The following is a 26340-nucleotide window of genomic DNA, read 5'->3' as shown; positions in this document are numbered from 1 at the left end:
GGGAGGAAAATCAGCAAATCATCATGTAACCTATACCTTAAGTAACGGTTTTAGTTTTAATCACGTGGTTTACATTGAGAAGTTTGGTTAGGTTTAAACAACAAAATTACTTGTTAGGTTGAGGAAAAGATTGTGGTTTGGGTGAAGATAAATAGGTTTGTTACGCACTGAAGCAAAATATGTAAGTTGACATGTGTTACGTAAGTGGCATTAATAAAGAATGTTATGTATGAGACATATTTAGTGCATTATGTAAGTTAACTTAAGATGTCAAAGTCCTGTGATTGTGGGACCCTTCTGTCGTCCCCGACCTCCTCCCTACATGAACTTTGTCGCTCTTTACACTACGTCACCTGACCTTCTGCTTTGCTCCAATTATAAATACAATGGCCACTAGAGATCGCCACCTAATTGTCATAAACTGCTTGTACAAATGACCTATGGGTAATTTTTTGAGGGAGGACAGTTTTGGCAATCAGCCCAATCAACAACTTTGATCACAGTGATATATTTAATTTTCAACACAATTTTCATCATGAGCACAAGTTTCTAAAAGCCCTCAAAAAGAAATTTTATGAAACAATAAATATAAATAAATATAAATTTATAAATAAATTTCATCACCAAACACAAGCAAAGCAGAGCGTTAACCCTCTAGGCTCAATAGATTGTGACTATTCTCAGATCTGAGGACAAAAAAACTCTCTATTACCGTCCGATGACGCCTGCATCTTCCAGCAGAAATGGCAGCTTTTCTGAATGGACAAACTCTGCACAAAGTCAGGCTAGCCTTTATAGAATATTAAATAGCTGTGCTGTAAGGCTAGGTTTCACTTGTTGGTGTGCCAAAAATATAGAACACAATTTTGACTAACAAAGATTTATTTACAACAGTTTGCACACAGAAGAAGAGGAAGCCCTCAGGCATCATTTATGTCGGAACAAACGTTTCGGGATTATTTCCAGAATTACTGGTTGTAACATACAGTTGTGAATAAATATCTGTATCAGAGTGACTGTTGTTATATTTGTTATATTTTTAAAGGTATAATCCACATTTTCACACAAATAAATATCTTTCCTTTGCTCCTCTCTAACTGGTTTATAATACAGTAGGGGATAAACAAATAGCAGTTGTCATGTAGGTTTATCTCAGTCTTTCTATATACAGTATGTCTCTTTATGGAGGACTGCCCTGGCTCCATGTTCATACTGTACCTTACAGTTTGGATATTCTGGGTTTGATTTTGGCTGTGGGCTCACTTGCTGCACTGCACTTGATTTAATCCAAATCACCTCAAAGCATTCGTGCATGTGTACATTCTGGATCTGGGCCGCTCTGATGGGGACTGGACTCCAAACATCAGTTCTCCAGATTGTGTTTCCGGCCGTCATTGTACTCCTCCTGCTCCCATGAAGACAGTATTGATGGGAGGAAGCGAAGACACCAGGTCCTGCACCTCTGATGATGACGGCACCCGCTGCTGAGAGAGCAATGCATCCTGGGTGGAGAACGGAGAGCGAACGCCAAACATGCAGGGAGCAGATCCTGACGAGGGGTGAGAATGATCTGTGAAGAAACAACAGAAATGTATGAGATTTAACTGCTTTTCAACAATTCAAGATGGAATTTGTATCTCTGTTTCTTACTTTTACCCTTATTTATGTGTTGAGAAATAGAAACTAGACCTGCTCCGGTGTCTGCATCAGTAAAATATGCTCCCGTTGTTTTCCTTCCCGGTTCGTCCAGGATGTTGAGCGGATCGTGGACTTCAGAGTACGTTGACGGGAACGGGCGCAAGCTGCTGATGGTGCTGATGACGGACACATGCTGGTCAACCAGTGATGTCATGCGCTGGCTGTCCAGGTAACTGCTGTTGCCGTAGTAACCTGCCACAGGAGGAAAGTTTGGCACTGAGTTCCTGTTTTCCACCAACCGTGTTAATAATTTTGTGCAATTTGGTTTGAGCACAGGACAGTGGTTAGGACCCCTCACAAGAAAGCGGTCACAAGAAAAATCTGGAAGGTCACCAGATGACTAAAGGAATATATTATATATATATATTTATTTATTTGCAATACTTTATTCTTTCACCTCTGCACATCACTAAAAGCCCTCAAATGAGACAGTCAGAAGAAAAACTTCCCAAAAATTTCAAGGGGTCACAAGCCAAAAAGGTTTTTTCTTTCCTTTTTTATTTTTATCTCTTATTCTTGAAGAATACTGTGTCAAAACGAAAGCCACGTTTCGGAACCACTGACAATATCAGTCTCAGCAATGAAAGTGTGGCTTTCGTATGCATAGAAATAATGCACAAACACAGTTCAAACACTTTTTGTATGATTAAATGTGTATTTTGCTTCCTTTCATTAACACAACAGCAATAATAGTGATTGTTTCATCATGAAAGATCTTTAAAGATTTTCAATTTGCTATTCTAAAAACCTCCTCAGGTCTAACATAGTCACACAAAGTGATGTGATATGTGAATTGAGCTGTCTTGCGCATAATTTCACATTTATTTTCCTGTATTGAAAATAAAGTTCTGTCGGATTCACCAGATGATATACATTAATCTGAGTCGTCCTTACCGCTGTGTCCTGCAGCAGAGTACGTCTGTCCCTGACACCCACCGCCCGCGGAGTTAAGTCCAGACCCCACAAAGCCGAACCCCTCCCCTGAGTTCAGAATCTGAGCTGCTGTCTGAGCATCCAGTCCCTGTTCATTCTGAACTGGATCCGAGCCTGAAGTGTAGCTGGATGCGGAACGGACCCCGGAGCCGTAAGGCGTCAGGGAGCAGTTAGTGCTGTTAGACGGGTGATGAAGGCTGTAGAGGACGTCTTTAGTCAGGTGTTGGTCGTTGAAGGAGGGGTACCGAGACAGATGGTAGGCCAGTGATGAAGCCTGAGACTGAACCGAAGCCAGACACTGACTCTGAGTCTGAGGCCTGAAACACAGATTAAACAAATCTTCTGACTTAATAATGACAACAAAAGAACTTTCATATGGCAGTCAGATTCAATGATGGACGGGAACCTAGCGGCTCAGTAACCATGTCAATGTTTGCCAGTACCACGGAATAAAACAACCACTGTTTGATTGCTGCAGGTTTTTAATCAATAACATTTTTGAGTAGACTTGAAAATAAAATCTCAAGGTAGCTCATAAAAGTGAAAAGAAGCATTTACTCTTATTTTAATAATCAATATTCTAAAATTAATAACATTGAATTTGTTTGTTTTTCATGAAATGTCATACTTGTCAGTGTGGAAAAGCCTATAAAACAACACACAGCACTAAATGAAGCTGACCTGAGTGCAGGCTGGTAGTTTGAAGCCGAGGAGTTGCCAGTTTGGGGGAAGTAACTAGAGCTGGTCTGAGGTAAGCAGTGGTACAGGGTCTCCGGGTATGAAGAACAGGGGCTGGGCTGGGTCATGGTGCTGAGAGAGGACAGGCAGGAGGAAGAGGAGGAGGAGCAGGTGGAGGAAGAAGAGGTAGTCAGGGGCCTCCCCGTCATGGGCCCCTGGTTGATGACGGAGCCTCTGTGCACTAACGCTGCTGGAGAGATAGGGGGCGTCATGAGGGGGCCGCTGACCTGAGAGTAAAGCATCTGACCACCTGTGAAGAGGGCAAACACACAGGGACAGGAAGTGTTCACATTACAGGATTGGTTTATTTAATGCTGCGCTAATCAATATTCTCTGCAGCTCTGTGGAGCATTGTAGCATCTTTCTGCTCATAGCTTCAGTTTTAAGGCCCTCTAATGAACTGTTTTGGTTCACACTCTTTAGCCTTATTTTCAGCAGCTTACGTTCATCGGTTCAATCAGCGCTATAACTTTATATGGTGATACAATGTCAGTGTTTTGTTTTTAGCTTGTTTTTCTGTGTAGTGTCTACTTCTTGATGTGTTAAAGTGGTGAGCAAGCAATAACCTGGTGCTTTAATTCTGCTTTACCTGACACTGTGAACCCAGTAGACTCTGTCCCTTGGTAGATGCCGGTGCTTGTTTCCAGACTTTGCTGCTGATTGGTGGACAGAGACATATAGGCGTGTTCTCCCATAGACTCATTCTTCACTGATTGGTCGATGGGAGCGCTGGCTTTGTTGCGATTTGCCAGGAAGCAGGAACTAGGAGAGGCCATGAACGCCGCTTTACTCGCATCTGAAAGTGCCAACGTTGACATTACAACATCAACAACGACATCTGGTGAAACTCACTAAACCAGTGAGTGTTTGAACAGTTAAGTTAAATTATAGTTATTTATTATAAGGAAGCAAATAAATAGCTACCCTTCTGAAGTGTGCAGACGTTTAAATATAAATAAAAGAAAATGCACTTTAATTTCCCTTTATTCAATCTGATGTCTATTTATTATTGCCCCATAAATGCACAGAAATTGCATAATTTTTGTATTTTATTTTATTTTTACTATTATTTTGACATTTAATATTCTAATATAATTAATTATTTTCCCTACTCGTGTTTTATATTATGTAAAACTACAATGCAATACACCATCTGCTCTGTACATTTTAACACAAAAGAATAGTTCTGATATCCTTAATGTAAAAGACGAATTTCCTTTCCCAAAAATTATAGTTTATTGTATTTTTTATAATCCTTTTTTATTTATATTTAATTTACGCATCATCTTGGTTTTATGTCTTTTTGTAAAGCAGAATATGACATGTTGTAAAATTTAAAATTGCTGTGTTAATATGATGATCATCCTCCTATACATCCTACAACGATTGTAACATCTGTAAACTGGTGTTACGTGGGCGTTACCATGTCCCTGATAATAAAAGGAAGATCTTACACAGACTGTTGACCTGCCGTAGATTTGACTTGAGTTCATGTATGTCAGCAGCTGAACCTCAGTGTCTGTTGTGATGCTTGATACCTGCATTTTTCATGTATTTGTCCAGCAGGTTCTGCAGATCCTGCTCCTTGTCGTTGTTGAACTGAGTCTCCAGGGCCAACAGGATGTATTCGTCTAACAGCATCCTGATCAGATGGAAGGAACCTGTCAATGTACAAAATGCAAGTGAGAAAAGAGAGAATTAAACCTAAAAATACAAGGTAAGAAGTTTTTCCACATGTCAAATTTCCTGAGACCTTTGACTAGTATCTTCTTCTGTGACCTTTAGGATCAAGCTGCTCTTTGTTTGACCTGCTGGCTTGCAGCTTTAAAACCTTCTGTGTGTGTTTGAGCTCCACTGGGACTCTTCAGACCACATGGTTAGTGTTTATTCACGTCCACGTAGTGTGTGTGTGTGTGTGTGTGTGTGTGTGTGTGTGTGTGTGTGTGTGTGTGTGTGTGTGTGTGTGTGTGTGTGTGTGTGTGTGTGTGTGTGTGTGTGTGAACAGAGAGCACGCGACCCGCAGATAAGGCTTTATTTAATCAAGGCAAGCTTGGCCATTACAATTTATAGCGCTATTGTAGCAATCTGCTCTGGCCTTGCCTGTGTGTGTGTGTGTGTGTGTGTGTGTGTGTGTGTGTGTGTGTGTGTGTGTGTGTGTGTGTGTGTGTGTGTGTGCGTGCGCGTGCGTGTGCATGCGCGTGCGTGTGCGTGCGTGTGTGTGCGTGCGTGTGTGTGTGTAGATTAAATAATGGGGAAGAATGGAACACAAAAATTAATTAGCTGAGTGACATTTATTAATTTCACAATAATCACCATGTTGTTGTTATGTCCCTATGTAGCTTTTATAAATTGTTTTTTAATGTTGCCTGCTTAACAGCTTTGTTAGCACCAGCTAGACCACATTTCTCATGAACTTTGTTGCTTCCGGTCCCCCTTTCTGGTATCTTTGAGTTGAAAGTTACACATTATATCATGATATCTGATATATCAGTTTTAGCTCCGTTTGTTCTGACAGAAAAAAAACACATTTTTTCTGTTTTATGTTAGCAGTTTACACCGAATATGACCTGATGGCAAACAAGATGAAGAAGAAGAATATATTTGATCCAACATGTTTTCTCATAGATGGACATGCTAGTTATGTATAATAATATAACTCTTTGAATGGGACCAATAGTTATGTTATTTTACTTCAATATAATTTTGTATGCAGGACTTTTAGTTGCAGAAGAGTATTTTTACAGAGTTTAATTGCTATTTTTAATTAAATAAAAGATCTGAGTACTTCTTTTACCACCACTGCTTATAGGTGTATAACTGTGTGAGTGTAATCATGGTGTTCCCGCAAAAGAGAGCTTCTCTCTCAATGAAATGTACGTGAATTAAATTTTTTTTAAAAGAGTTAATAATTTGTAATTTTTTTTATGTTCTTACCAAAGCTGGAGGCATTGTTGAGCGTGAGGTTGTGCATCACTCTGGCCCCAAAGAAACTCCACCTGAGGAGGAAATCCTGAGCTCGCTTCTTCACTGATCGACCGCTCTGCTTACCGGGCTGATCAGAGACAGGGAAGACAGAAAAGAAAAGGCTGCTTGGTTGCACAACAGGACCATTTGCAGGACAAATACGAGTCCACACAGCACCAGGTGGAACAGCTGTTACCTTGATGACTTTATGCTCTACGACAGAGTCCAGCCACTCGATGAAGGACTCCACGGTGGCGTTCTTTCTCAGCAGCTCCTTCAGCTCCTGAAAGACTGTGATGGAGTCATCTGGAAAAAAAAGAAAGATAAGATAACAGGAAGAGACAAGTTGCATCATTATCAATACAACAGATTCTCATTTGTATATTAGAGCAACAGAAACAGCTACTTGTTGTAAAAAATCTCAAATTTTGTACACTATAGATGTACTGACAAGAATCATCTAATATTATTGTATACTCTAATTAGAGATCTCATATAATTGTACTTTCTAGCTCAGTTGTGACCATTCATGTAAATATGTAAATATTTAATTTTCATTGGGTTGATTTGAGAACATACGAGTTAAATGATCAACAGTGGTGAAATGTAACTGAGTACATTTCTCTAAGTACTGCACTCAAGCAAAATTTTGAAATACTTCTACTTTACTTTTATGTTTCCATTCCATGCTCATTTATACTTCTACTGTAAGACTTTTTGGAAGCCAGTTACATACTTTTTACTGCACTACAATTATTTGATGACATTAGTTAGTCTTTATTAATATAAAATATAAATCAATGAATAAATCATGGTGTATCATTATGGATTGAGACACTTGGCAGTAACAAATAAAAATCAATATAGATCATATTTATTCATGGATCATACGTATATATATGATCCTTTACTTTTGGTACTTTAAATATATTTAGATGCTAATACTTTTGTACTTTTACCTGAGTAAAATTTGTAATGCACAACTTTTGCAGTAATTCTACTTTTACTTAAGTCAAACTTCTGAGGACTTCTCCCACCACTTTTTCTTACACTCAGAGTAGATGTCTGGGTCCTGGTCTCCAGTAGAGTTTATGCTGAGCAGAGGCTGCGAGCTGATGCTGCCGAGATCCACATTGTCAATATCCAACACCATGCTGGTCACTACAGCCTGGTCGAACAGCGCCGGACGGGCTATCTGCAGAAAAAGAACTCAGAAATCATTATTTATTTTGAGACATTAGAGTATAATGCAATCTGTTCTGTCCTTCAGTAAACGCACCTGTGCCAGGTGTAAGAACGACGTCTGTCTCTTCAGGGAGGAAACAAAGTGGCGTGCTATGGGGAGCTTCTTGGCTGCAAGGCATTCTGGGAGGTTCTCAAGGGAGGAAGCTAGCCAGTGCTCCCAGTGTTTGGCAAAGTTGCGGATATCGGCCAAAAGACTGATAAACAAAATGAATGAATCATTCAGCATGAAGATTTGCTTTAAATATCTTTATACCTTATTGTAGTTCCAAATAACTGCTTTTGGGTTACACTAGACTTGTTTAAGACCTGCATTCTCATCTCTACAGTAAAGAAAGAGAGTAAAATGGTACTATATCTGATGGGAATGGTCAAAAATCCAACATTGAGATCAAGGCATCAAGTGGGCTAAAGCTTTCTGTCAGTCAGGAAAATTCCTTCCAACATGTTTCTCCCTTTCCAGGAAAGGGAAGGGTTTTAAGGGAAACATACTTCTAACTTTTTAGCAACAGCAACATGGATATCACCGGTGTCACAAAGAGCCTCATATTGTCTCATAGTTTTCTTTGTGTATCACGTGAACGTCTTAACAAATTAGACAATATCACATGAGGATGAAGTGACAAACCTTTCAGGCATTTCCTGCATTGTAGCAGGAATCAGAACATCTGTTAAAACCTGAAAAATAAGAAAAAACTGAGTATACACTGTTAATCCAGATAGTTATCTTATCAGTGATTCAGAGAGAGCGAACAGGATCGTCAAGTTTACCCATATTAAAAGACAAGCTGCAAGGCAGCAGTGCATCATCAGTGATATGATTTTCATTATTTTGTGCAGGGTGATACTCTCTTCAACCAGTTCAATTTAGGTGTATCTTTCTTTTTCCATGAGGTTACATAAGTTGCTGATAGGAATTACATTTTTTTTTGATAAAAAGACACTTGGCTCAGGGAGAGTGGGAATTGAACCCACACCTTTACACTTACAAGAATGTGTCTTCAACTAGGACAGCCTGCATGAAAACATTTTACTAATATGTTAAAGCCAACTTCACTATTAACTATTAACATTGTGATGAACTAAAAATGTGAAAGTTAACAAGTGCTAAAGAACAGTTAAAATATTTGGAATAATTTACGGTGTAAAGGTCTGATTTCGGGGGAACTTTTAAACCTGCGCAATCCTGCTGTTAGTCTGTATAAATGAAAATCAAGTGTTTCATAACAACCTTATAGAGGATGGAGTCACAGACGCAGAAGATGTCGACTATAACAGGGTTTTCCAGCAGTGGCAGCAGGTGGTCGGGCATTCCCTGCCAGAAATGGAGCAGGAAATTCTGGATCTGAAGCAAAGCATAGCAAAGAGTTATATCTAGTTTGCATGAATGGTAAACTGTTGTGCTGGTTTTAGTCTCTTCAGTAGTATAAGAATAATAAAATGCTCTCAGTGTGACAGTCATAATCACCTCCTCAAAGCTGACGTTAATGGCATTGTCCAGGATGCACTGGCAGTGTGTTTTATACATCATGATCAGTGTATCAACCTGCGAGGAGCGAATGAAGATCAGATATTAACTTAATTCACAAACAAACTATAATGCAACGGCTTACAGCCAGCCAGCCCATTAAAGAACTGTTGGCAATGTAATATTGTTTAGAGTTAATACATCTGCACCATGTAGCATTTTAATGTATGTATGTCAAAATTCATATATAACATTAGTTTAAAAATGATTCTTTTTTCCCCCATCAGAAGGTCTGTTCTCTACTGTACAACAATGCAGCAAGTAGATAGACACTGCCAAGCTTCTATGCTGTATACTGATTTTGCAATTAATCAATATTCATCACTAACCTTTTCTCTGGAGATATTTCCCTGCAGCAGAAGATGCTGAGCGTTGGGGAAGTCTGGGAGCAATGTACCAGTTTTAGAGCTCAAAGAATATTTCCTGGTGAAACCTCCCTGGAAAATAAAACAAAGTGAAGCCCATTTTTTACTTTAGTTGATCTTAACTCTATGGATTTTATCAACTTATCACCCTCTGAAAATCTTGTTTTTGCTGACCTCCAATGATCAATATGCATCAGTGAAATAACGCATAATAATAATTATGTCATAAAATCACATTATACTCGACAAAATGACGTACATTTTCTCTATGTTATGTAATAACACATTTTATAAGAGCTTCAATGCAATATTAAATACATCTTCCTGCATTTTGTAACAAATGATTAAATATTGCAATGGTTATTTCAAAATGCAGGAGTTGCTATTCTTTATGAAAATGTAATAATACATGCATTATGTAGTAACCAAACAAAATAGATGTTTTCATCTTGATGTGGCCAATGAAAGATAATCTACTAATCCACTGAACTACTTGTGTCTTTTAAAATTAATTTTGAGTCCGTATAATTTAAGCTTGAATGCAAAAAAAAATGTTATGGCAAATATATGAATGAAGGCAGAGATTTTGGGTGGTTACTATAGAATGCATATATTATTTATTTTTTTGTGTGAAAAAAGTGCAACTCCCACATTTTGTAATAACCACTACAATATGTAATAATTAAGCACAAAATTCAGCAACATTTATTTCATGTTGCGTTCACGCTGTTTATTACAAAATGTGGCAGATTATTACAAAAATCTGGGTGTTATTACATAATGAAGTAAAAATGTATTAAATTTGTTCTAGTTATTACATGATGTGTTGTTATAACTCTGTGTTGTTACATGCAGTGATAAGAAGTGTACTACAGGACTCTGTGACATCACCGTTGGGTGTGGTTACAGGTGCAACAAAACATATTTCACAAAGTAATTTCGAACTAACCTCATTCTTCAGCTTGCTCCCTGAAAATCTGTGATCAAAAAGAAACATATTTTATATTTTAAAATATAAATACATCAAGGAACAAAACATCCGTCATCTGCAAAGACTGAGACATAACAGATAAATACTAATTGTGCACTAATGCTGGCCATACAAATAATACAAACAATAATGATCAACAAGCAAAAAAACAAGGAGGTACCATATGGTATGCAGGAATAAATCATGTCAAATGTTTTGTTACCTTGTCAAACCTTTTCCAGAATACACAGAGTGATAGTAAGCGCTGCTCTCTTTGATGCCAATTCCATAGTAATGATATCTGTATGATGTAAAAGTATTAATGTCCAATAAGTACAACATTTTGGAGTTTGTTGTTACATGACAACTTCTTTGCAAAAATTCGAAATAGGAGAGAATGAGGTTAGGATTTATTTTTTTTTGCATTTACTTGGAGTGTCCTCTGGTGCCAAGTCTTCTTGTTGTTAAAAGAGGAAACTTCTGTCGAATTGTCTGATGAGAAAGGGTTGTATAAAGTTCTGGTTAGATCAATCAGTCATATCAGTCATATCATTGCCAATGGATCAATATTTGGAGTATACAGTACCTTCATAATGAACAATATGTGATATTTTAATTACAGTTTTAAACAGAAATCATAAAGTATAAACTTTGTAAGATATTTTAAGACTTCCTGAAATATACTCATAACAACAAAGAGACATGTAACTGAAAGCACTGTACCCTTAATTGACGAGGACAAATTGATAAGTAAATTAAATCCACAGATAGATACCTTTTTCAGATTTTATAGAACACATTTTCTGATTTCAAACAAACACACACACACACACACACACACACACACACACACACACACACACACACACACACACACACACAACCACCTTTCCAAATGTAGCAGCACAGGCCGGCTCTAGTTTCTCCTTCCTGCAGAAGTCCAGGTAGTGAGCATAGAGGATACATCGAGGCAGACACACTCCTTCACACACAATATAATTCTCCTCCAGCCTGTTGAGACACATCAGTGAGAAAAACATGTAATTATCACAACAATATCGGAGAGATCCACTGAATGCAGGAAATGCAAATACTCACAAGAAAGATAATATTAGAGGACAGATTTACTTTTAAATTTCAGAAGAAAAAACAAACAAAATAGAAAAGTGCTTCACATCAAAGCAAATAAAAAACACAGCAATAACAAAATACAAATTCTAAAGCAGCAATACACAAATTAGAATATAACACATATGACTGAATACAAACTAGAATCAGGTGAAATCAGGGAAGGCAGAGCGATAACAGTACGTGTTAAGCTGAGATTTAAAAGAAGCCACTGACTCAGACTCAGATGTTCTGAAGAGACAGAAATATAGCTTTGGGAAGGTGTCTAAAAATAATCATCCAGTTGCCAAAAATTGTTTAAAGTTTAAAATAGGAGGGAAAAATCACCTTCGCTTGCCTTTTTTTATTGGTTTAAGGAGTGGGAATTAGGGGAGCGAGTTAAAAATATCCTTTACTTTGCATACCACAGAAAAGAAAAAAAATTGCGACTAGAAAGAGCAATCTTTTTGGAGTCTGGAAAAATATAGTAGTCAAATATAGGTGTTAACAAATCACCTGCAGGTTTTGTGCAAAGTTTTGGAAGGTGAGTTTTTATGTCACCATGTATCCAAAAGTAATTTCATAATTACACACAGCAGTTTTTACATTACTCTACCATCCTGTAGGATGGAGGAAGGAAGGTATCTGTGATGCAAAGCAATGCTGTGGATACAATAAATGAATGTCACCTCCCACACACCTATTAACATGGATATTACTGTCCCTTTACTGGTGCAGTAAATAGCACATCTTTCAGAGCTCTTACCACTGCAGCGTGAGTTGCGTCTGTTTCTTCTTGTCCTTGATGATCTGACTGATGGTCTTTCTGGAGGACGAGATGCTCTGTTTGATGGTCAGGTCCGAGTTTAAGTCCATCAGGTCCTGGTCTTCCTCAGAGGACGGTGTTTCATTGCTGTCCTCTGCTTCTGAGAAAACACACAGACAAATATAATACATAGCTCACAAGAGGTTTACTTTCAACATAACTTGACTTTTTCAGTAAGGTTTACACAGATACTGGTCTTTCTATCACTGTCTAAAAGAGAGTGAGACAGCTTCTTCTTCTCTAGCATAATTTCTGCTAATACCTTCTTCTTCTTGGATTAGTTCTGTACTGTGTAAAGTGATTTGTGCTTTCTTTTAACACTTAGATTGTTCACTGGTCTGCCCGCACAGTAAACTAAAATGTGTATGAGCAATGACAGGATATAATACATATTATTCTATATATAACAATATATATATATATAGTTATATATAGAATAATATGTAACAATATATTGATGATATATATATATATATATATATATATATACAGCTATTCATGTACTGTGCATTTTGAATGTTCCTGTGTTCAAAGGGAATGTTTTAATTGCTTTTGGTGCAGAAATTGCAAACTAAAGCAAACGACACTCCAAAGTGAGAAAAAAGACAAACGTGAACCCTAGTAATGTCATATGTCATGATGACAAAAAATCTAAGAAAAATAATTTCTGCAATTATACATCATAACAAGTCAATGATGAACTATCAAACAGGCCAAATTAATCAGAGTAAATGTACTAATACTCAATTAAAAACAGCACAGAAATACATTTTGTGTTGTGTTCAAGAGCTCATATACCCCAAATCCATCCATTAGAATAATATATAATATTGGAGCTGACAGTCAAAGAAAACAGAGTTTGTAAACTTATTATTCACTACAAAAGAAATACAAAATTGTATGTGAATCTTGGCAGCTCAACAATATTTTTGCATATCTTTTCAAATGTATCAGCTGAACTGAACTGAAATTAAATTAACAGTTGTGGGTAGGGAGGGTGAAAACAGTACAACTGAATAAAGTGATTAAAAATTGGACCGTGAACTACTTTAATCCTGACACCGCTAATAATTAACATGATAGGGTTGAAGCTTTTACAGCAAATGAGGTGTCGATGAAACATTTGATCTATCCTTGTGGAAAAGTTTCACAACTTAGAGTTGTAACATTTTTGCTGAAATGCTGCCCGATATTAGAAAAACAGCACTTTGTGAAAATCCCAAATACAGTGTGTGATATTTAATAGCTTTAACAATAACACTTCCTTTTTGTGCATGTCAAAATCTTTTGTTGACAGTAGTGAGAACCAAAAGAAAAGTCCTTTTTTGCAGGATAAATGTTTGCAAAAAACTGTTGAAATTAGGATTTATGTTGAGCTACATACTTTATGGAAAAAATAAGTATCTGTCTTAATGTAAAGCTGCATTTCAGAATCAGAGTACCACCACAATACTATCTGACTGACTTCCTTTTCATCCATTAACTATATTTTCTCCTCACTGATTCCTCTCACTTTAGTTACGTAAATCACATATTCCCTCCTGTTTGTGTGTCTTTATCATCATCCTTATTCTCATGTGTAGGGCCAAAAAAAATTGTGGAAAAAAATGAATGGGATCTCTTTGTTGTAGCACCACCATGTGGTCAGTCACTTATTTTTTACCTGCGCAGATTTGAAACGTATGCAGAAAACGTTCAGATCTAAAGACTTTGAGTGAAGATTAATTCGAGAAAACGGGAGATGATGATGATGATGAAGACTTAAGAAGGATGTTAACATAAAACAGTGACACTTCAGCTTTAATGATCTGAACTTCCAGCAGTAATAAGTGATCGAGAATGCTTGTTTCATTACCTGATTTGATCCCGGAATCATCCTCCTGATGGAAATGTGTCTGTCCGTTAAATTCTGTGCGTGTTTCCTCTGGTGAGCTGCACAAAGTCTTGGTTAGAGAGTGTATGAGAAACACTCCATCTCTGGCTGAACTCTCACTGCTGCGTTTCATTGGCATAGTCAAATTAAAATAAATGTTAATAAACAAATCAACCAAAGACAAAGTAAAAGAAAAAGTCAGCCTGCTGTGAAAAAACCCCCCTCCACTGCCACTCATTTGTCCTTAGAATGAATCTTCAGGCAGTGTTTCTCGATCCCAAATTCACTCAAGTCCAGGAAAAGATTCAACTGATCACAAAATACCACGTGAAGCATTTTTTTGTCCAACCGACGATTTTGAAGCTTAAGAAAAGTGGAAACAACTGCACTCTTGTTAAATCTGACAGAGCAACCTCAGACTAATAAAGCCGTGCTGTGGAAAGGCAGAGCTAATGAACCCGTGGATGCATTCATCATATTTACAGAGGACTGGGGCTAATCCAGGTTATTAATGATTAACAGAAAAACCCTCATCCATCTGTCCATCCATCCATCCTGCCTCCCATACTCAGCTGGCCCTTTATAGAAAGTTATATATGTATAAAAAAAACAATTGTCTAGTTTACTTTTACTTTATTTAGGTAGCTTTGTTTTAGTTTCAAATACTTACAGGAGGCTATAGCTCTAAGATAATTTTACCTATGAAGCTGCGTCCACTAGAACTGCAACTAATGATTATTTTCATTATCAATAAAGCCTTTGATTTTTTTTATTTTTTATTCATTATGCAGAAAGGCCACTTTCGATTGATGAATTAATTTAATTTGCATTTAAAATGAGCCACAGTGTCAGTCAGTGTCATATTTGCAAGTCAGATCATTTCCGGATTGTCAATATTCATATTTAAAACATTTAGCCTGGAGCTCAAGACATTTCTGACCTTTATTGATCGACGAGTAACCGGAAGTGAGATCAGACACGTGTTGCAGCATTCAGGAGCATTAACTTGACAGGTCGCACAAATGAGGCGGCACACCAGGTAGGACAGAGTTATGAATGTGAGTGAGGTCACTTTTAACGGAAAGACGTCAGTATTTTCCGTCATTGACGGTAATATGAGATAAAAACCAACCATGACGTAAGCTAACTGTTAGGCCAAACTATGACGTTAGCTTCAGCGTGGCCTAGCGTTTGCATAGCAGTATTTATTCTTTGCTAGTTTCTGCCGCTAACTCCCGCTGAATGTCATTTTACATCGCCATGAAAAACTCGGAGGAGTCACCTTTGGTTAGTCCGTCCATCCTTACGTACCCTGTAGATTTAAGGAATAGTGCGTTTGCCAAATATCTACATTTTATGAATTGTGTTTTTGGCTCAGTAATATTATTAAAAGGTAAGCTAGCTAACGTTACATTAAAACTGAACAATATCCTCACCAATCGAACGATAAAATAGCCGCACATTAGTGTCTAGTCATTTCCATGGTGTTTAAATAAAGCCTACCAAGCCTAAGTCAAATCTTACTGTAAAGTTACAGACTAATTAAGTAATTCTTATATGAGGTGTCGATTTGATGATCGTTGTGGAAACGTTTCATTACTTAGAGTTAAAACATTTTTGCTGAGATCTTCCTAATATTGCTATTATATTAAACAGCACTTTGTGATAATCCTAAATACAGTGTATGTAATATTTAATAGCTCCAACATTAAGTATACTAAAACTAGCTTAAATCAAACCTGACTGTAACGTTATATACTACTATAAGACCTGCTGGATCCACAAACATTTCACATATGCTTAACTTAAAGGGAACATTTGCCACGTTATATGTGTATCTCCAATCAGTGCTGATGGTATGTAAAGAAATAAATTCCCTAAAAATCACAAATTTGCCTCAAAGGGGTTTACAGTGTCTTCAATATAACACACTCTATCCTTACACCCTCAATTTGGAGAGGAAACACTTTCCGAAGAAACCACTTTTTAAATGGAAAAATAAATAATATGTAAAAAAAACATGTTAAAGTTAAGTCTTGTTTTACGTTGATAAAGACGTAGTATGTAAAGGTGAACATCTGTGCTGTTTTGTTCTTGTGTGTGTATTTGTGATTATTGATCACCAACATGTATCTTTCAGGTTGTGTTTAGGATGTAATCGTCACTGATTCTGTAGCCATGCAGTCAGTGCTGGGCTCCGAACATCAAAAGTAAGCAAATCCATGTGGCAAAAATAAATTGATGCTGGCATGTTCTTCCTTATAGTATAAATTATTGTTTTTGTGGATTTAGCAACTGGTTTGAAATTGATAGAAAAGCTTTTAGATAAAGTTATGATTTTTTGTCAGTGGCTTAGAAATTAGTGGAGCACCACATCTGGCTATTCAACAGTTATTTGGCCTCCCATTTAAATGTGAAATGAATCTCTTTTATGTTTGTTTTTTCTCTTTTAAACAATTTTTAGGATATAAAATGTAATTTCAACATAAATTACAATTTGCTAATAAATGAAAATAGCCCTTAACCTATTTGCATGTAAAAGTTCCATACACAAGGAAGAGGAATGGAGCTCATACTGGGGTCTGAAACAGTCTTCACTGTATTTACTGTCGCCATTTTAATTATGTGTCCAAATTATATGTCCATGGTATGGAGTCCCACAATGCACTGTGCTGCATTGTATTTGTGTGAAAATTACTGATGTGTTACTCCACACTAGGGATGCATCGATTTGAATTTTCAGTCCAGATACCTGCCGATATCTAGAACAGATCATATACCTGTGTTAAATTAATAATCTATATGCCTCACTATGTGGAAGAGACTGGGATAATTTGTTAAGGTGTAAAGCAACATCAGACTTGACTCAAACATTGCTTAAACACAAAGACAAATATAGATAAAAATGTTATTTTACATTGTTTTTATAATAATTGTATTGATATCAGATCGGCCCATTGACACCGATACCCAATTCAGCTGTTTGAGTCAGTATCTGTCCAACATCTGATAGCAGTAATGGTGCATCTGTACTCCACACCCGTGATGATGCATGGTTCCTGTGTCCAAAATCTCAATTCACTGCTCACTATAGAGTATACAGTTGACTGTTAATTGTAAAGGAAATGGTTTTGTGGGTTAGACACAGTATGGTCTTCATTTTGCTCCACACACCAGGCTCTGAAAAATGTCTGGTGTTTAAATAATGTCTTGATTTTCCACAAATGTGGAAATTTGCCTTTGCTTTCAAATGTTGATTAAAACAGTCTGAATGTATGCAATCATAAAACCACCAAATTATTAACACTTTTTAAAGGTTAATAATACAAGTCACTTTAATTTGCAGATATGGCACATCTGCACCATGTGCCCTTTGGCCAGTGGACCTCAAGCTAACTCACTTGGACTGGAACCCTGACGCAACCTTGATACACTTCCAGGGACAGTACCTTACCATATGTGATCTTGACTATATAATCTTGCAAGGGGAAATACAGAATGTACCAAAGACTAAAGCTGTAGTGGATATTGGAGAGTTTTGCCTTGTGGAAGATTTGGGTTCAGGCCGCTGGTACAGAGGAAGAGTTCAAAACCGGAAAAAGGACTTGTTTGATGTTTTCCTCATAGATCACGGTAACGTTTTGAGTGTCAACATCGCCCATATATCTTCCTGTTCAAATGACCTGTTCATCCTGCCTCCCAAGATAGTTTGCGGCTTTCTTGCAAATGTTCTGCTGCTCCATGGCTGTTCTCATTCTGTAGTGGAGAAGTACTTCTCAAACCTGATTGGGAGAAATGTCAAAGGTTACATCCAAGCCCTCTTGCCCCACAAAGTGCTCTTGTTGGAAGCCTCTGACATTAACATTGACCTCTTTAGACATGGGTTTGGGAGGCATGTGGACACGGATACGTTCCTCCTCTTGGTTGGGATGCTCACAGAGGTGCCACTCAAACAAAACATGGAGCCAGTTCCTGACTTACTCATTGAAAAGCCACTGGGGCAAGAATTTAGCTTCAAACCGTCTGGTTTGCAGGGATACAAAGACATTCTGTCTCTCTGTGGGCCTAGATTGAGTTCTGGGACACGTGCTAAAGTGCATGTTACTGCTGCTGTCAGCCCTGGGCTGTTTTACTGTCAGAAGACCAGTATGGAAACAGATCTTTGCAAAATGTCAAAGACGCTGGCTGCAGTTAATGAGTGCCAAACCAAAGAACGCAACCAGAGGACTCCAGAAAACCTGGGTTTACTGTGCTCAGTCAAAGGCAAAGATGGGAACTGGTACAGAGGCTACGTGCAGTTTCTCCCAGTCAACTCTCAACTTCGAATTTTGTTCATTGACTATGGATTCTTTGAGTCTGTCAAAGTTGAGAACGTCCACAGGTTGCCACCTGACTTATTTTCAACACCTGTCATGGCATTTCCATGCTCGCTCTCCTCACTGAGTGATCAGGATGAGGCGGTCAAAAAACAGCAATTGAGTTTTCTCAAGGCAGCCTTGCTTGGAAGAGTGTTAGATGTGGAGATCAGTGGTTTTGACGAAGGACAGCACCTGTACTCTATCACAGTAATTGGTGTTGAAGATAATAACGTGAAGGAACCAGAGTCCATTCAAGAGCTTCCTAGCATGAAGGTTGAGTCAGTTTTGGAGGAAGATCTGTCACCTCAGTGTGGCTATTTATACTATGAGACAATTATGGGCAAAGCAGTGTGTAAAACACTGGAAGCAGAAGGGGTCCATGTAAACTCTGTCTTTGTGGGCTATGTCGAGTATGTCCAGAATCCAAGCCACTTCTGGATCAGAACACAAAAACGTAATGATGACTTTGAAGAAATGATGACTAAAATGGCAGATAACTTCAGTCAAGTGAAGCTGGATGAAGACGTGCTGTCGAATCCCGAGCTTGGGACACTGTGCTGTGCAGTGTATGAGGCAGACATGCATTTCTATAGGGGTGTAGTGACAGGCACTCTTGAGCATGGATCTGAAGTTCTTTTTATCGATTTTGGTAACATTGAGAAAGTGCCACACATGTTGATCAAGAAGATACCTGAGACAATTGCCAACAAACCAGCGTTTGCCTTCTGTTGCACTCTTGTTAATGTTTTACCGTTGGATGAAGTCTGGCCCAGCGCCACCTCTGACTTTTTCAGACGAGCTGTGTCAAACAAAGCCCTGCTAGTCCATTTGGTCCAAATGACAAAAAACAAATTTGTTGTTGATCTCCATGACATGGGAAGTGAAAACAATCAAAGTATCACTGAGCTCCTGATCTCTTCCAAACAAGCCCAATACTGGAACAACATTGCCATAGCGCATGTGATGCAAAACAACACAGATTTGACTGAAAAAACAAGATGCCCAAGATATGGTTTGACATCAGACATCAATGGGAATACAGAGCAACTGAATGATTGTGAGAAGGAAGAGAAAACATGCAGAATTCAAACTGAGAAGGCCCAAGCACCTGCTAGCTTCAAAGCCTTAAGCATCAAGTCAGGGTGTAATTTTGCTGTGAATTGCTCTTACATCAAGTCCCCATCAGATATCTGGTGCCAGTTTTTAGAGAAGCTTCCAGCCTTGGAGGAACTGATGGATGAACTCTATCAATATTACTCAACTCACACAGTTCCCTTACAATCAGGGGATTCATGTTGTGTCGCCAAGTCACCTCAAGATGGAAGATGGTACAGGGCCTTCATCACAGAGAAACAGAACAGTTGTGTCAGAGTGATGTTGGTTGACTATGGCTTTACCATCCAAATCAAGGAGCACAATCTTCAGGCAATAATGCCAGGATATGTTTCCTTGGAAGGACAAGCTTTTAGGTGCAGCCTTAACATCCTGCTCGAACCTGTTGACCCCAAGAACCGTGGGGATTGGAGTCCGGGGGTGTGTAAGACACTGAAAGATTTTGTCCTTAACAGCACCGGTTGTCTAAAATGTGAAGTTGTCTCACAGTTGAATGTGAAAAACAAAGGGCTCTGCAATGTTGTGGAACTCTACAACACCAAAACCCAACGGAGCCTAACAAATTTGCTACGGGGCGTGCAAAGAGAAGAGCAAATCTCAGCAAAGCAACTGTCGACCGTGATTCCTGAGTCTTTTGTCTACTCTTCACATGGTCTAAGTCCTGGAAATGAGGAACAAGTCTACATCACTCACGTTAGCAGTCAGTGGGAGATCTACTGCCACCTTGAGAGAAACACTGAAATCATTGAAGAGCTCGAAAAGAAAATTGCAGATGAGAGTGAGAAAATGATGCAAGCCAGTACGAGAGCAGTTGTGAGGAAGCTGGCCCTGGCAAAATACTTTGATGGCAAATGGTACAGGGGCTTGGCACATCCTGTTCAGTCCCCTCTGCATCTCGGCATGTTTTTTGTGGATTATGGTAACACAATCATATCTGAGAAGACCCATGTCATGTTTGTCCCCAGAGACTCTGCTGATTTGTTGTACACACCCATGCAGGCTGTGAAATGCCACCTTGCTTCAGTGTCCAAGAAAGAGCTCTATGCAGGTGTGAAAGAATGGCTTGATGGTGCAATCCTCAACAAGCAAGTGAGAGCGGTCATAGTTGGAAAGGGCGAAGATGGTTCGTTTGATGTTGAACTGTTTGATGGAGATGTTAACGTCAATCAGAAGGTAAAGGAGCTCGTTCTCAGTCTTTCACCAGAAACAAAGACACTTGTGAGTTTTGGACACACAAAGCTTTCAGTTGAGTGCAGGAGACGATGTAAACAACAGTCTTCAAAGTGCCCTACATTGAACGCCTCTAGATGCACTCAAGTTGTGAGAGCGCCTCACAAAAAGAAAAAAAACAGAAAAGGCCAAGTTCATGGTAAACGACCTCAACATAGAGAGGAAACGGAGATCCGCCAGCTCTCGAGTTTGCCGAACACGAAAGTGAGCGCAGGTTTCAGGGCGATGTGTTTCGTCTCCCACGTTAACTCGATCAACAGTTTTTTTCTTCAACTGTCAGAGGATGAACCTGCCATCTTGAAAATGGGCAAAAATCTCAACTCGAGTATCTTCAGAGATTCCTTGAAGACGGCTACATCTTTGAGAATAAATGACCTTGTTCTGGCTGAGTATGAGGAAGACGGGGCTCTGTATCGTTCTGCTGTGAAAGACTGTGAAGGAAGTTCCCATTTCAAAGTTGAGTTCGTGGACTATGGAAACTCAGCAGTTGTGGGCAAGGACAAGATCTACTCCATACCAGAGGAGTATCTCTCTCATCCAAGATTCAGCATGTCATGCTCCCTGTTGGACACAAACATGTACAAAAGTGATGTTTCCTTCACCGATGCTGTTATGGAGAAGCCTCTCATGGTTCATTTTGTCCGTCATGAAGTTCATTGGGAAGTCAAGGTTGAGATTCTTGATGGAGCCGTTTGTGTTCCAGCAGCGCTGGAAGCAGCTGTTGAAAGTAGCACTGAAAGTGAAAAGGGAGAGAAGTCTCCTGTGGATTCAATTGAAATAGAAGAGAAAGTGAGATCCTGTGAGCAGAAATTCCTTACAGAAGAAGTGAGTGAGAAAAAAACAGCTGAATCCCAAAGAACTACTATTGAAGATAAAGGCCTCATGCTGAAACCAACACTTGCCACACTGTCACCTGAACTAGAAGAACACAGAAGAGCACCCACCATAAACAAAGAAGATTCTAAGAAGAATCCAAGAATAACGTCAAAATCAACAACAAGCGGATGTGCCGATGCAATCATACCTCCGTCTATTCAGGCTAAAGACACAGAGACTAGTACAGTTCTGTCGGTCCTGAGTAACAGCAACTTTTACGCCAGACTAAATAAGACCAGTGAACTGCTTACTGCATTGGAAAGTCGTATTGCCGACAACCTATACATCTGCAAGATGGTGGCAGAAGAGGATGTCAAACAGGGCCTCGAATGCTTAGTTCAGGTGTACAAGCAGTGGCACAGGGCTGTTGTTCAAAATGTAGGCTTGGAAACATGCCAGGTTCTCCTCGTGGATCATGGAATAACTGAAAAAATTCCAAGTTGCTCAATCCGACACCAGTCTAGCATGCTGACAAAAATCCCGCACCTTGCAGTTTTGTGCAAATTGAACTGCCTTGGGTTCAGTGAGGGAGAGGCTGCTCCTGATTTGTGGTGTGAAACACTCAAACCAATGATTGGCAAAGAAGTCCAACTGGTGTTTGTGTGTTATTCAGAAACTGAAAAACTATGGAAGGTTGAAATAGTCATCAATGGACTGTTCCTTCTTCATCAAACCACAACCTCACTGCAGCCGAATGGAGAGATGGTCCCATCAACTGCCGAAACCCAAAATGAGAAAGCGGAAGGAGAATTCAAGTTAAACACAAGCCCTACTCGGCAACTTATCTTTGCTCCTATTGATATAGATAAGTCGTATTCTGGGTCGCCTGCCGCAGTGACGACTCCCTTCGAGTTTTGCATCATTCTGGAGGACTTACTTCATGTCATGAACAAAGTGTCCTTAATATTGGACGACCTCCCTGAGAAAATGTCTCCTCTTCCTGAAGCCCTCCTCGTCCCTGGCACTTGCTGCCTGTTTAAATCAGACACTAAGAATAAGTGGTGCCGGGCCGAAATCGCAGAAGCCGACACCACAGCAGTCTTGAACCTGGTGGATTACGGCCATTACGAATGCATCCCGTACGAAGACTGCTCCAAGCTGAAGAGGGTCCCTGAGGAAATAACGGACCTCCCAAAGGTGACGTACCCTTGCATTCTGAGAGGGGTGAAGCCGGTTGGAGTGGATGGACAGTGGACCGATGGAGCAGCAGTCTTCTTCCAGCAGTGTTTGTACCAGAAGAACCGCCAGATCTTCTTCAGAGAGTTTGTATCAAACACCCACTGGAAGGTGGATATTCTGGCAGATGGCATCCATGTCGCCAAGGAGCTGGTGGATGCTGGACATGCCAATTACATAGACGTCGTGCTAGGATTGTGGTAGGCTCCTATCACTTTATATTTATGTCTTTATTACACTTTAATTGAAGCACCTCAGCTATATTTTCTAGTTCACATTTTCACTATTGATTTGAATTCTATACAACACACTATTTTGAGATAAGTGAAGCAGTATAATATGAAGACAAACTTTTATTCATTAATCAAATTTGAATAAAACAAGTAGGATAAAAAAAAAGAACAAATTGGTTTTGATGAATAAATAATGACTAAATAATGAACAGTAGTCCTTCAGAATGTGATCCTTTATTTTTCTAAAATATTATTTATTTTTACAATTAACACTTGAAAGTATGAAGGCACTTGCAAATTACAAGGTAGTACAAAATGTAAACCATTTTTTTACCTCTTTATTTAAGATTTCAATAAACTTATTTTATTTTCCCTTTTACAAAATCTACCAGCATATCTTCAACTGTAAACTTGTCAACTGTAAACTTGACCAATCACTTCATGCAATAGGAAATTATTGTTAATGATTTAAAATTCAGTTTAAACTCTTTTTAGCATCTGTGTATCTCAGCATGATTCTTTAATAATCAGAAAAGAAAAGAACTGACAAAACAGAAAAAAACGTTTGCACATTTTCAAGCTTAATACATAAAACTTGTCATTATTTCTGATACATTCAGGTTCCAGGAACAGAGCTCCTGTAGAGCAGCTCCTGGTAGCCCTGACAGTGAGGAAGAGTGTGGCCAGGAAGAGGAAGGCTTCACCAGGATGGCAGATCTCTCTGCTGAGTCCACTGATGAAGAAGAGGGGAAGATGCCACTCAGCGTTGTGCCTGAATGTCATCAATGTAGGGGAATATTTTAAATACTTTTTTGTCAATTGCCATCAAATGAAAGTGTATGTTGATCAATGCAGACTGCTCGAAGATGTTTTGCTGGCAACATTCAGCCTTTGACTTTCAGTCATTTCAAAGGATTGGATTCCTTGATAGTGAATATTTATTTTTGTAAATGTAGCATTATTGTTGCATGGACATGCCGATGAAACAGTGGTTTGTTTTAAAACATTTCCAAGGTGGTACTTTTGAATAGTTTTCATGTCGGTCCCATGGGAAGAATGCTACAGTGTTTATGTATAGGGCTGAGGTAATAAAATTGATTTCCGATTCAAATCGATTTTCATTTGAATGATCCAATATTGATTCATAAAATTTCGAGATCTGTCTTTTAATATTTGCCTTTTCCCGCGGACTGGCAAACCTCAGTTGATTCAAAACATGCTTGGAGCTGCTCTGCTGAAGGCAGTTTTGCGGTGCCGCTAATCACCGGTGTGCAGATTGAAATGAACAGGAGGAGAGCTAGTTAGCTGTTAGCAGCCGGTGGGCAGCACAGTCCTGCAGGGAGCTAACGGCTAACGTTAACCGAGGTTCCATTGAATTACATTGTGATGTGTTAAGGCTCTGTACTGTAAAGATGACTATTTAGTGACAACGTTATTGGGATGTGTTCGGATGTTATTTTGTAATATGACGTTTTAGGCGAGAACCTTGTATAAATACACTTGTTTGACAGTAATATTAAATAGGTTTTAGAGAGGGAATTATGACCCCTTTAACTTACTAAAACTAGCTTTAAGCAGCATGTAATACATGAATGAAACTACTAGTGCCAAGATTTTTTTTTTTATCAAAGCAAATATTTATTTAAAAATTCAGCCATTTATTTCCTAATGATTTGAATTTAGTTTGTATGCAAATAACCACTATAAATGACAATAACAAGGATAAAAGGACACATTCATAATTGTAATTATGACAGTTTCAGTTTACACTGACTTGGGGAGGGTTGGAATTATCTTCTGAGACATTTGCTAAAAATGTTGGTCTGGAGCCTTGAATCCAGAATTTAATATGGCACTTGAGTTTTGTTTTGACAGATAATATTATTGATGCCTTTATTAGACGTGTATTTCTAGCAAGTCCTGGAAAATGCTTAGTTATGTACATTAACCTTACAGTAATGTACAGTGCTGTAACTTTGTTTTCTTCTGTTACAGGTCCTCTGATGTGAAGGCGGTCTGGTTGGAGCAGCGATTTCACAGCCATTCCCATTCGTTATACTTAATGTTAATCCAAGTGAGATAATGTTGGCTAAATGTTGAGCCTGAGCACTTTGGGACAATTTGCTTTACAATGTTATTATGTAAACCTATTTAAGGTGAAACAGATTTGTTTTGTTTTGTTGACTTAATTTGAGTTCTTTCAAAGATTTGCAAGTCAGCAGCACCGTGCCCCTTGAGTTCAAGTTTTATTAAGATTTAAATTAGGTGCAGGGTCTTTACATTAATAATGTTGATGGATGTTCAGTTCATTTTTTGTATCTACTTTTAACTTTTCAAAGAGTGTTTTTTTATGTTTAAAGAAAAATATATGAAGTCTGACAATGCAGGGTTGGTTAAGGCAAGGTGAACAAAATATAAAGTAGCCAAGCACACATTTTGTTCTAAATTACACATTTTATTGGACATTTGTATATTGGTCTTCTTTGTTCATTTGTTCGTTTTAGTGACCTTTGACAGGAATTATTTTTTCCAGATTAAAAAAAAGTTTGGTGTGAACTTGGTGCCTTCTGTTGAATTAATATTGTTGACTGGAAAAAATACTTTTCAGGTGCAACATCAATCTGAGTTGATACTTATTTTGCTCTCACATACTTTGTTCTCTTAACTAGTAGTGAGGCAGAGGTTCATTAAGTACTGAGGGAAAACGTAAACGCCCTGATATTAACATTATAGAAATTCCACTTCCTACCACTAGAGAGCGGTGTTTAGCCATGGCTGTTAGTTCATAGTAAGCCATGGATCAGGCACTGCTGTTTGACGCCATGACATGCATCCGTAACCATTCAACCAGTGTTAAGTGGTGTCTATTTACATTAGTTTTAGTGAATGGAAACTTAACATTACAGTATGTGAGGTACTGCAGTGGCTGTCAAATCTGCTAGAAACCCAAATCACCAAAGCTATTTAGGCAGTTTTTACCTGTTCAGTTCCACAAATTGTTTAATTTATAAGACAAATATCACCAGGAAACACGTTTTGGATCAAAGGTAGCATATACATATTTGCCTACAGTAGCACAAATATATTTTAAGACAGAACATACAGAAAAG

At 38.5% G+C, this 26340-nt stretch overlaps 2 protein-coding genes across 4 annotated transcripts; one reads left to right on the top strand and one right to left on the bottom strand.

Annotated features, from left to right (window-relative positions):
* Positions 1–1131: 1131 nt before the first annotated feature.
* Positions 1132–14383, bottom strand: rfx6 (regulatory factor X, 6). The gene is made up of 20 exons (XM_068708227.1): positions 14227–14383; positions 12312–12471; positions 11326–11449; positions 10869–10930; positions 10662–10739; positions 10418–10445; positions 9433–9540; positions 9044–9121; positions 8807–8920; positions 8204–8253; positions 7613–7772; positions 7384–7528; positions 6530–6639; positions 6304–6421; positions 4908–5030; positions 3959–4165; positions 3313–3619; positions 2593–2948; positions 1690–1890; positions 1132–1570 (listed from the first exon to the last, which is right to left on the bottom strand). Exons 1-20 carry the CDS (start codon positions 14381–14383, stop codon positions 1392–1394), a joined length of 2865 nt encoding a protein of 954 aa, XP_068564328.1. The 3' UTR covers positions 1132–1391.
* An 821-nt stretch (positions 14384–15204) lies between these two features.
* Positions 15205–25786, top strand: tdrd15 (tudor domain containing 15). 3 transcript variants are annotated; one of them, XM_068708507.1, is made up of 5 exons: positions 15205–15283; positions 16385–16454; positions 17591–23197; positions 23851–24017; positions 25226–25786. In XM_068708507.1, exons 2-5 carry the CDS (start codon positions 16423–16425, stop codon positions 25237–25239), a joined length of 5820 nt encoding a protein of 1939 aa, XP_068564608.1. In that variant the 5' UTR covers positions 15205–15283; positions 16385–16422; the 3' UTR covers positions 25240–25786. The 3 variants fall into 3 exon arrangements, with proteins under 3 accessions (XP_068564608.1, XP_068564610.1, XP_068564609.1); XM_068708509.1 differs by lacking the exon at positions 15205–15283 and adding an exon at positions 15302–15382; XM_068708508.1 differs by lacking the exon at positions 15205–15283 and adding an exon at positions 15470–15531.
* The last annotated feature ends 554 nt before the right edge of the window (positions 25787–26340 follow it).

This window comes from Cebidichthys violaceus, unplaced genomic scaffold, assembly GCF_023349555.1.
Source record: "Cebidichthys violaceus isolate CVI_PGR_0920_01 unplaced genomic scaffold, fCebVio1.0.p SCAF_14, whole genome shotgun sequence".
NCBI classification, from domain to species: Eukaryota; Metazoa; Chordata; class Actinopteri; order Perciformes; family Stichaeidae; genus Cebidichthys; species Cebidichthys violaceus.
Note: the sequence above shows the minus strand (reverse complement) of the source record. Positions and strands in the feature narration are given on the sequence as shown.

Excerpts from the sequence above, each read along its gene's own strand:
- rfx6 (XM_068708227.1), bottom strand. The coding sequence starts at position 14,383 with ATGCCAATGAAACGCAGCAGTGAGAGTTCAGCCAGAGATGGAGTGTTT. Across the intron at positions 10,740-10,868 it reads GGCACCAGAGGACACTCCAA|ATATCATTACTATGGAATTG; the intron begins GTAAATGCAAAA and ends TACATCATACAG. Across the intron at positions 7,529-7,612 it reads CGTTCTTACACCTGGCACAG|ATAGCCCGTCCGGCGCTGTT; the intron begins GTGCGTTTACTG and ends CTTTTTCTGCAG.
- tdrd15 (XM_068708507.1), top strand. The coding sequence starts at position 16,423 with ATGCAGTCAGTGCTGGGCTCCGAACATCAAAA. Across the intron at positions 16,455-17,590 it reads CTGGGCTCCGAACATCAAAA|ATATGGCACATCTGCACCAT; the intron begins GTAAGCAAATCC and ends TTTAATTTGCAG. Across the intron at positions 23,198-23,850 it reads GACGTCGTGCTAGGATTGTG|GTTCCAGGAACAGAGCTCCT; the intron begins GTAGGCTCCTAT and ends TGATACATTCAG.